The sequence below is a fragment of the Fibroporia radiculosa genome (genome assembly GCF_000313525.1).
Source record: "Fibroporia radiculosa TFFH 294 genomic supercontigs, scaffold3720, whole genome shotgun sequence".
Classification (NCBI taxonomy): Eukaryota; Fungi; Basidiomycota; class Agaricomycetes; order Polyporales; family Fibroporiaceae; genus Fibroporia; species Fibroporia radiculosa.
The window spans coordinates 1-10,893 of NW_012133391.1; the positions used below are offsets into that span (position 1 = coordinate 1).

Below are 10,893 nucleotides of genomic sequence, written 5' to 3' on the forward strand. Positions count from 1 at the left end.
CCTTGAGTGCCTCGCTTGGACAACAGTCCAAACCACTGCCAATTAGATCCGAATTTAGAAGTGTACCGTCTGGGCGTGACAACGGCTGCATAGGCGCCCAACCTACATTTGTAACAGCCAACCGCAATGCGACATGCCAGTGATTCGAGTGTGATTATGTGTGACATGTCGGTCACAAATCTTTCACTTCAAGAAGGCGTCGTTTGCCGGTCTGCCTCAGATATTCACAATACCCCGTAAAAAAGTATGAGTCTTGTGAGGAGATAGTAAACTCGCCAATGAATCCAGATCATATCGCATGAAAGCCTTCAAGTGTGCGCAAAACCTGGGAGGCCAAATTTGAGGCGCCCTTTCACATGTGGGGTCATCGATAGTACTTGATCAAAGTTCTCCAACGTGATATTTATATATCATACCATTCCGGCGTGCCTTGCGCGCTTTGCGATCCGAGCCGTTTGCATCCAACTGCAGACCGCGATCACAGATATGAAGTACTACTTACTAGCACCGGCCTGGACATGTTGTTGCCAGCGAGTACAGAGCGATTCGAAGCAACCATGTTCCGCATGCACAGGATATCCGAGATAAACCTCAGTTGAGCAACTTGCACTTCATTTAAAGGTCCGCTTACACTTTTTCTTGTTCGATCTCATCATAGGGAAGCTAGCGTTGACGGTTCATCTTTAGGCTTATGAGCGCGTGATTGATACATCATTGTGCGAAGATGAGGCAACAAAGGCCAAATATGCAGGCAAGCCAGCTTGAATCCCGCTTGCTATCAGCATGGAAATATGACCGCTTATTTATTGCTTCGGGAGCATAGCTCTAGTAACCCCTTACGGTCTAGGAACCCAAGCACATTTTTTGGTGCACGAATGCAGGAACGTGTTGAACAGTTACCTGGATGATGAGATCTTACGGTCAATCAACATCAGAAATGAACATTCCCAGCGCTCATATCTCTTAATAGTCAATGGTGATTCTTTCTTTGTGTGCCAAAATATGGCGTATGCTACTCACTGGTAGGTTCTGTCATAAGATGAACCCTATCAGTATCGCCCATTGCACTCCCTCCGATTCGTCTACTAGTCCTCTTCAGTCTAAACCAATACTTTGACCATCTCGCCAACTCTTGGCGTATTGTCGCTTAGTTCTCTCACTACGGTACGCTCGATCCTTTCTATTTCTCATTTCTCATCTAACGAGGAGGAGAAAGACAATGTTAGGTCCCTTCTTGTACCACCTCTTAAGGAGTACAGTCATTTTTGCGCTCCTGAAGAATGTGTCATCCGTCTCAATGAACGCGACCATTGATGATGAAAATGGGGACTCCGTAACCGGTGCGAAGCCGATTTACAGCGGCACAAACTGGAATTATGGACCTGGCTGCCCTGGCTGCAAAGCCCAGCCAGACATTGACGACACGTTCGACCGGTCATGGCATGATTTCACCGCTCATCCAACTGACACTGGACCCCACACGATAACACTCACTTTCACCGGTGAGTTCGTCAACTTATTCGCGAGGTCAATACTGAGCCACGTATCAGGCACTGCAATCTGGATCTACTGCGTGATCCCGAACTACATTGAGGGGGTGACTACTCTGACGAACGTCAGTATCAACCTGGATGGGAAGGATGTCGATTTATACACTCACATGCCGCTGGAGGATACAACCGAGATGTACTACAACGTTTCCATCTACACCAACACAGACCTGGCGAACGCGATGCACACAGTCGTTCTAATGCCAACGTATGAAGTGAATGCGTCGATCATTCTCTTTGACTGGGCACAATACACGTGAGCGGTCTGCCTTCCCTCATATCTGAGCCATATAAGTGATATGCTGATATAGGTATGAAGAAGATCCTCCATCGACGCAGCCACAGTCTGCCACTCCCACACCTCCATCGACGCCTGCCACTCCCGCATCTCCATCGGCGCAGCCACAGTCTGCCACTGCCACTCCTAGCTCTGCTATAACTCAGTCAAATCCTTCTTCAACTAGCAACATCGACATGCCTTCCAAAGGTTCCACGGGTGCTTTTGTATCACGGCCACAGTCCTCTCCGACTGGTATTTCAACATCGAACGCGCGCCTACCAACTCAATCCCCGTCGAATGGTAGCCCCAATAGTCCCACGTCCTCTGCTACTTCCTCAAGGGTTAATATTACTGGCATCGCAGTAGGTGTCGTTGTCGGGATAGTTAGTCTTGTCATCCTCGTCGCCGTGTTCTTGTGTTGGCGCCGCAAAGGCAGGAACAGGGCCAAAGGGGTTTTCACGGAGCCTTTCACGGAGCCGTCCTCGCGGCTGCCACATATCGATTCATCTGCGACTCTCTTACGAGTTGAAGAGTCTCCCCACAAGTCTAGTATGCCAGAGGTCGAGCAAGAGCTCCCCCACACTGACCCACGCGGGATCCGGCACTCAACCCTCCCTCCTTCCAATATAACCCCTGCAGCACAATCGGCTGATGCATCTAGGATGCCGTATATTGCGGGAGCCGACGATAACGGGATGGTAGACATGATCCTGCGTAGGCAGGTCGCGAATCTGCAATTGGAAATGGAGAGGTTGAGGGAGGTTGCGGCAATCACGCCGCCACCTGCATACCAAAGGGAATAGAAATGTAATATCGTCGGGATGCTCCACTTTCCCTCTATCTGAGCATTAACTTATCATATGAACGTGCGGTAGGGTGACAAGCGGCAGCGCGTCTGTGTATCATCGTAATTTGTTTTCTTGGCTTCATTTCACATATTTCTGGGGTTGTCCAATCTTGTGCGATCATTCATGCGTCGTTAGACACGGCGGTCAGAAAGTCAAGGTAGGGGATGCAAACAGCTTGATAATACGATGGCGGTGTGTTAGATTGACAATCCATCTGTCTCGCTGATGCACTGGTCGCACTGGTGGGTGCATGCGCAATTCTTCCTATGAACAGCATGAGTAATAGAGAACGGGGAATCGGTGGTACCTGTAGCCTTAATTGTTGGTATGCTGCATGCCAGATATATACCCGGACGAACTTCCGGTTCCAGCGCAGGGATAAAATCGAGTCAACGACATCAACAGATATCAGTCAGAAAATTCGCTACGCATAGTTGTGATCCAGGATCTCACTGTAATAGAATTCCTGATCGTCATTGCGATCTGCTAAGTGATTGCCATGTACTGATTCACTTGCGAACGAGTACGTCCCATGCCTATCATAGATACCCTCGAGCGGATTTTAGTACAAGACGGCTCTCGGAACGCCACATTGAGAATACATCCGGGGGAAGGCTTAGCCGAGACCTTGCAACGTAAATTGCTGCAGTATGATCCAGATTTGAGACAAAGTGAGAAGATGGTGTGAACCATGCATAACAGGACATCTTACCAGCAAGTTTTTTCACTGTCCCAAGAAGGTGATCGGTTTCTTGTGCTTATCTGGCCGGCTATATGGATCTAATTCTAGCAATGAAGGCACCACAATCGTGACCACTATGCGACACGCACATGGAAGTATCAATTTAGCACATGTCGAGACTTGGATTTCAAGACATGTAAGGGGAACTCACCGACCGTCGGATAATATATAGTCTAGGTTGGTGATCTTGATGGAACAGACACATCGGTCACGTCGCAGGATCCAGGCTTGCTCATGTATTCGGACATGCTCCATGCATGTGCTCAGTCGCAAGTGCACACTGAAACCTTCAGTATTCTCAGTGCATTAGAGCATTTATACTCGTTGTCTTCCCCAAAATTGCCCATAGGTCGCCCACCATGGCTGAACCGAATTTATCTCATACAGCCTCCAGACCGCGCGACTCACCTATCAACTCGAACAATACAGACATCGTCCCCAAGCTGGTTTTCATCGTGCGCCATTTCAAAGTATCATTATCCTCGTTATGTATACAAAATCATACCAGATGTCTAGGGAACGCGCACAGAGTAATCACCCCTTTGTCTGTACGCGCACTCGCGGATCCCCTCGCTCACTCCTTTTGCGGAGTTTTTCTTGCCTTTTGCTCGCAGAACCTCCGGGTAAGTTATTGTCCTGGACGCTGGGCGGTGGAGACCGTCCCAGGAGCATTGGGGATATCACAGTGCTCCATAGTTTATATATCGCATATATAGGTATCTTGTGGTTGCGTTAGCCCTCAATAAAGTCCAATCAGAGGACAGACACTCACAACCAAATACAAACACCAGAACCATTCACCAAACGCTCCGCTTCCGATTTGGCATGCCCCTACGTTGCAGTCACGGACATCAGGTTGAACACAATACCTGGGAAGCTTTGGGCTTACATGTAATATATATGACATCGAACGCCCATTCAATGATACCAGGACGTCCAAGATCTTCACCAGCAGAGATTAAGGTATCTGTGGTATGATCACGCCGAGGTGATCCAATTCGCTCAAGGTAGCGCGAAAGGAATATTGATGGTACATAGGACAGTATGAGTAGCCAAAGAGAAAGCCGTGTTGGAGACAGAGAGCCCTTGCGAATTATGAGCCGTAACAACAGCGATAGCACTCCCGCGCCGAGCATCCCCAGCTTCATGTTCTTGATCGTCTCGGCATTCTGTTGAGCTGTGAAATAATAAAATTGGGCAATGCTATAAATCTGCTCAGATACAAAGGCGTACCGACACGCTTCGCTGAAGCATTTGCCATTGTCGAGATTGTATGTGCTAGGCTTCAGCCTCTTGCGATGATCGTAGGAAGTACGATGCTGGCGTTGGCACGTGATAAGCGACCTTTGCGCCAGGTAACGCTTCGGTAACCCAGATTTAATCTAACATATCTTCTACTTATCCCATCCACACCAGCTCACGTTCAAGAACTTATCATGTTTCAGCCTCATCCTCGAGACATGGTACAAAAAGTGGTCCAAGCTAATAGGGAGCACCAAAATGCTTTAAAGGTCTATGCAGAAAGAATAGAGGCGGAGCTCGAGGGTGTATCGAAATTACTGGTGGGCTGTATCAATTTCTCTATTTTGATCGCACTTAGAAATTCACAGGCGGCTGCCGAAGTATCAGAAAACGAGGATGAATTGGACATCAACGCAGGCGGTACAGTAGTTATTCCTGAGTCCGTGAAGGCAACAGGTCCTGTCTCCTCTAATGACCTGCTCGCAGAGGGAGTATGTACTGTGCGAACCTGTTTTTGCTATTCCTACGTTTCACACCTTCCTACATAGCGATCACTCTTTTTCAAAGAAGCCATGAAACGCGAACGTTATATGGAGTCCATTGTGGTTCACCAATGTATGCACTTCCAGTAACCTCTAATCGCTTTCCTAATCGTACTGCAAGGGAAACCTGCTGAATTGGATATCCTTCGTGACTCTGTTCGGTCGGAGAATCGTCGCATTTACGCTGTTCAGGCTCAAATGAGGTGCATGTTTCTCTTAAAGTTGACGCTATGGAATGATCCGACTAATGGCAACAGAGGGCAACAAACATTTTCCTTCGTCGATGCGCAATCCCCTGAGTTCTTCGAGCAAAACACGACAAACATTGACTGGGATCGTGTTGCCATGAAGGTACATCTTGCTTGCTAGGTAAGGTCCATAAGCAGTAATAGCAAGTTTCTTGTCCATCAGGTCTCCTCTTCGAACACATCCTGCGTGCAACGGTCTGCAAAAGAATGTGAGATCCGGTGGCTGGGAGAACATCACCCCCAGTTTAACCGTACGCAGTGGACGCAGTCGGAAATTGATCGGTTAAGAGACCTACTCGGTAACGTAGTTGAGGGACAGATTGACTGGTCAGATATTGCGGCAAAACTTGGTGTATGGTATTTCAGTGTCTGTATTTTCGAACGTGCTGATACCTTTTTGGTACGTCTTGAATAGACAGGTCGCACACCAGTCGACTGTATGCGCCACGGTATCATTCGCCGCACTCATAGCTGGACACCAGAAGCAGATGAGCGGCTGATGCAAGCGGTATATATATACGGAACGGACACCTGGAGTCTGGGTGAGTCTATGCAGTTTTCTCTGCCAGGGGTCTGACTATTAATCTGCTTCACTTCGACAAAGTTGCAAGGTATGTATCCGAAGATGCGACGCCACAACAGTGTCAAAATCGCTACACTCGTACCCTAGATCCAGATATCAAGCGAGGACCATGGACGACAGGAGAAGATGACATGCTGCGACGTGCTGTTGCTGTTCTAGGGCATTCATGGTTAGACGTCGCTTCCTTCATTCCAGGCCGAAGCAATGAACAATGTCGCGACCGCTACCAAGAATATGCAAGTCCAACTGTTGCTAAAGGGAGATGGACAGAAGAAGAAGATCATGCCCTTCTGAAGGTGGTGGATCAAGCGGGAGATGTGAGCTGGAAGGAAATTAGCAAGCTGTTAGGCAGTGGACGAACAGACAATATGGTGGGTAACGTTTTTGCCGGGCTAACATTCGTCTTGCTCAAAATGTTTTAGTGCCGAAACCGCTATGCCACCCTGATGAAAAAGAAACAGCAGACACCCGCCGCTGCCGATCCCTCTAATCTATATGCTCACGTAGAGCACTCGGAACCGCCTAGAAATACGGATACGTCTGATCTTGCCATAGCTTCAGTTTCTCTTCAGAACTCGGAATCCCCAGCTACCATGTTACCCTCGGATCCTACTTCAGAAAGGGCGGAGCCAACACCTGGGTCCCGTCCTCGTCCTCGACCCAAGCCTAGAACGCGTCTCAAGAATGTTGGAGATGACCACCAGGTAATAGGAGAGTATGGAATGACAAGCGATGCTGTCACGAATACTTCCACAGAAAACATGACAACGAGTGCAGCCCTTCCAGTGGAAGCCGCAACAGACTCTGGACAATTTGCGGTAGCACCCGCAAAGAGACCCCGTGGACGTCCAAGACAGGCTAAGAAAAGATCCTTGCTTGATGATAAGGCTGACAAGCCTCCACCCAAGAGGCGCAGAAGAGCATCACACAGTATCGGTTCCGCACCAGATACCCGTACTGCGCGTTCTACCCTTCTGTTCAGTAACACATAATCGCTGATGAGATCGTCACATAGAACACTCCGATAGCGAGTATGAGTCAAGAGTCTGCTACCTCGCGAAGACCACGAGCACGGAAGCAAAAGCAACCACAGGACCCTGTCAACATGGATGCTGGAGAAGACCTTGCAATTTCTCAAACTGCCGGTAGGAGTGAGAATCTCTCGCCTGCACTAAATGAGACTGCCCAAGAAGTGATCATATCTGGTACAAATGAGTCTGCGGTGAAAGCCAGGGGGACAGATGGTGCTTCAGTACTAGAGCAACATCCTCGAACACCTCCCTCGCCTGCTACTCTGGCTACCGCCTCCATTGAAGTACGAAGAGCGACGCGTCGAGCCTCTCGAAGTAACCGGAAAACAATAACGTTGACTCGAACGCAGCCAATGAGAACGACTACAAGAAATGTTGGGCAGACTAGTTCTGCTGGTGCGTAACGGATCGTGTGCCATTTTCAGCCATGGGTTTTACAATATCTGATTCTAGGCTCCCGGACACGAGGACGCACAACATCCAAAGTCACACCGAACAAGCAATCTCTGGAGAATCCTTCAGATGTAAAAGACCTCGGTGATTTATCTTCTGAGTTATCCTCGCCTCCGCCTTCGCCTTGACGTGTGGTAGACAGTCAGTAATCATAGATGAACCGATGAATACAGTCGTACAAAGTATGCAGAACCATGTTTTAATGGTAATTACGAACTTAATTTCCACCGCTTTCGGGGGTGGATGGTCGATTCCCAGTTCACGATGGCTCCCAGAATCTCACCATCTTCTTGGTCCGGACTATCCTCAGTCGCCAACAGAAGATTCTTCAAAGACTCTTGAACTAGCCCAGCAGTCTTCAGCTTTCTCTCCAATGATGGTAAGGCTGCTTTCTTCGGTGGAGATATCTGTAGAGATGTGTCAGATTAGCCGGGAACGATATCGAACAAAAATAGAGTCCCTTACCGGTGTCCTGAGATATGTATGTTTCGGAGGTAAAGTCGGAAGATGTCGTTCACTCCAAGGCAATGACCTGAGAGTCGGTGGAATGACTGGTGTCTCTTCGTCGTCCGAGGGGAGTAGATCAGGTGAGGGTGAGCGAGACGGCGAAGGAAACAGTGTCAAAGCTGCCACATCTAAATAAAAATGAATCCACTGAACCCGGATATAAAGTGGACCAAGAGCGTACCTTGTGCTCTATCTTTGTTTTTGCTTGCTAGCTTGTGCAGGTCTTTGGTCTGTAACCCGTAGTCCTCCGAAGCCAACACCAGGTCCGTGGCAATCGGAGTCGTCCTGTTAGCGAGATTTGCATACTCGTGAGCTCGTTCATATACACATTCTACAACTTCAAATGCAAGCCTGGTGTTAGATGCCACAAGCCTCAGAATCAAACATTGACGAACGGACAAGCCGCCACTTCTAGCTCAAGTCTCCTGAATGCCGGAGATTGCACAGAATCATATCCGGCATACTGTAGTTCCAGCGACAAAAATCTTCGCAGTGCAACAGAAGCTAACTCAGGAGTAATAGCAGATAGTTCCGGGGCGGCGTGAGGTTCCGGAGGAGGCGTGGACTGCCTGACTGGACCATGTCCAGGAGGATACAGTGGGAGGCCCGGGGCTGAACCTTGGTATTGCGGAGAATACTGAGCCTGAGGCGGGTATTGTGGTGGGTATTGCGGCTGAAATGCGCCGTACGTGCTGGCATGGGGGTAATAGGCCATATTGGACATGGCTGGCGCGAGTCAACCTGCGGGTCGGACGCGCAGCTTGTCCACGATCGTGATCCGCAATTCCCATGAACTCTGCTCGCAGATAGCAACTTTTCTGTTACTCCGTGTTCCAGCAAGACGACTCTTTCGTACACAGCGATGGCGGAGACTGCTGATCAGGTTGCCTCTAAAGAAGAGAGACCCCCAGCCCCCCTCCGCACGGACACGTTCCGCAAGGTTAGACCTGACATTGCGGGTCCTGACACAGTGCAGCCACCATTCCCGATCGTGCTCTCTGGTGCAGTACAGCGAGGGTTTGGCAGAGGAGGCAAAGATCTCGGGTGCCCAACTGGTCCGTCCACTGTGCCACTGAAACATTTTGCCGACTCATTACTCTCCTCACAGCCAATTTACCTGATGAATCCATTTTACCCATGAGCTCGGTGACACAGACGGGTGTCTACTATGGATATGCCCAGGTCTCTTCCGAGAAGGACGGCAAGACCTCGCTGCCGAAAGTAGATTGTGATGTCTTGCCTATGGTGATGAGCCTCGGTTGGAATCCTTTCTACAAGAACGAACAGTTGACAGCAGTATGCTCCTCACTATTTTCATTTGACCGATCAATTGACCGAGGCTCAATAGGAGATACATATTATGCACGACTTCAGCCGGGATTTTTACGGGCATGAGATGACGGCGATTGTCCTTGGGTACATACGTCCGGAACTCGATTACACTTCGAGAGGCAGGTTTGCTTTGATCGATTGCGAACAACATAACTAAAATTTCTGATTTTCCCAGAGGCCTTGATAGAAGACATAGAAACGGACAAGTGCGTTGCGCTGAAATCGCTGGAGAGGCCGGCATACACAAAGTTCAAAACATATTCTCTGTTTCACCTCGACAGCTCAAAGTTGTAACACGACTTAAAGATGGGCTTGTAGCGTAGATTCTTTATACGGCTCCCATATAGACATAGATGAAATGGATTTGTTTCTGCCTGAGCCACTGATGGTGTAGTTCCACTGCTAGTGGATCAAGATTAGACTTGTGTGTGATCTTGCGGCGGCACCCCCGGCGCTTACTGCCACCATTTCTTGTCCCCGACGTCCACCTCATCGACACCTGGCGAGATTGTCCTCATACTGCTCCCTGGTCAGAGCTAGCAAAAGATCGCATGTATAACGGAATAGGTCTTACCACTCCTCGCGGAAGGTGAGTATCTAAACTCGAACGTGAATCATCGCGTGTCGCTCATGTAATTCCTCTTAAGTGGTACGAACGGCTATGTTGTACGGAACCTTTCAACATTACGAGTGCATGAAACGGCCGCAGATAGGGCTAGTGCATGGGATGCTGCACCTCCCAAACACCGTGAACCAGACGCCGCAATTCTGGAACATGAACGGAAGCGTAAGGTTGAAGTAAAGTGTTTGGAATTGCAACTCGAGCTAGAGGAAAAAGGGTATGCCATCTGACACGCATATCGGTTCACTTTCTGATTAGAACCTAGTGTTGACGAGGATGACATTGAGCAACAAGTGAACGATCTTCGCACAAAACTGCTCGCGACCATCAATACCTTAGGTTCAAATGCGAAGGGCTTGAAGCCCTCCGATACCCATGGAATTGCTGCAGCGAAGAAGGAAGAGCTCAACAAAATGGCGAGAGCATTGGGAACTCGGAGTGATTATACGGAGGGACAGGCGTTTGACAGGGAGAAACAAGAAGAACTCAAGCTGCGGAGAATGGCAGAGCGAGAGGAAAAGGAGCGACAAAGGGATGAAGAGCGGGAAAAAATGCGTGCGCAGAAGGAAAAATGGGAAGCGGAGCGGCGGGAACGGGAACGTCTGCGAAGGAGAGAAGAAGACAGGAGGAGAAAGGAAAGAGAGGAAGACATGAGACGGGCTGAGAGGATGCCACCTCCCCCGCCACCGCCTCGAGATAGGGAGCGAGGCCGCGATGACCATGATAGACGGAGTAGGAGTCCCACGCGTCGGGCTCCTCCTCCTCGAGACCGCGACGACCGTCGTCGCCGGCCCATTTCCCGCTCACCTTCTCCACCAGTACGGGGTCGTCGTGCGCCGTCTCGCTCGCCGTCGCCACCTCCGATGCGCACTCGCCGACCTGCTTCTCATTCGCCATCGCCGCCTCCAGTACG

General features: G+C 49.5%; 4 protein-coding genes across 4 annotated transcripts; 2 read left to right on the plus strand and 2 right to left on the minus strand.

Annotated features, from left to right (window-relative positions):
• Positions 1-1,219: 1,219 nt before the first annotated feature.
• Positions 1,220-2,633, plus strand: FIBRA_04916 (uncharacterized protein; the record flags this gene model as incomplete). Its single annotated transcript, XM_012326698.1, has 3 exons — positions 1,220-1,502; positions 1,551-1,806; positions 1,862-2,633. 3 exons carry the CDS (start codon positions 1,220-1,222, stop codon positions 2,631-2,633), a joined length of 1,311 nt encoding a protein of 436 aa, XP_012182088.1.
• A 1,321-nt stretch (positions 2,634-3,954) lies between these two features.
• Positions 3,955-4,681, minus strand: FIBRA_04917 (uncharacterized protein; the record flags this gene model as incomplete). The annotated part of the gene is made up of 4 exons (XM_012326699.1): positions 3,955-4,140; positions 4,193-4,251; positions 4,310-4,597; positions 4,654-4,681. 4 exons carry the CDS (start codon positions 4,679-4,681, stop codon positions 3,955-3,957), a joined length of 561 nt encoding a protein of 186 aa, XP_012182089.1.
• A 175-nt stretch (positions 4,682-4,856) lies between these two features.
• On the plus strand, positions 4,857-7,647 carry FIBRA_04918 (uncharacterized protein; the record flags this gene model as incomplete). The annotated part of the gene is made up of 11 exons (XM_012326700.1): positions 4,857-4,982; positions 5,031-5,153; positions 5,211-5,277; positions 5,326-5,555; positions 5,616-5,804; positions 5,868-5,994; positions 6,057-6,406; positions 6,458-6,989; positions 7,064-7,350; positions 7,417-7,462; positions 7,520-7,647. 11 exons carry the CDS (start codon positions 4,857-4,859, stop codon positions 7,645-7,647), a joined length of 2,205 nt encoding a protein of 734 aa, XP_012182090.1.
• Positions 7,648-7,728: 81 nt separating this feature from the next.
• Positions 7,729-8,750, minus strand: FIBRA_04919 (uncharacterized protein; the record flags this gene model as incomplete). Its single annotated transcript, XM_012326701.1, has 4 exons — positions 7,729-7,926; positions 7,985-8,154; positions 8,208-8,377; positions 8,422-8,750. The coding sequence occupies 4 exons, from the start codon at positions 8,748-8,750 to the stop codon at positions 7,729-7,731; spliced, it is 867 nt and encodes a 288-aa protein (XP_012182091.1).
• Between the last annotated feature and the right edge of the window lie 2,143 nt (positions 8,751-10,893).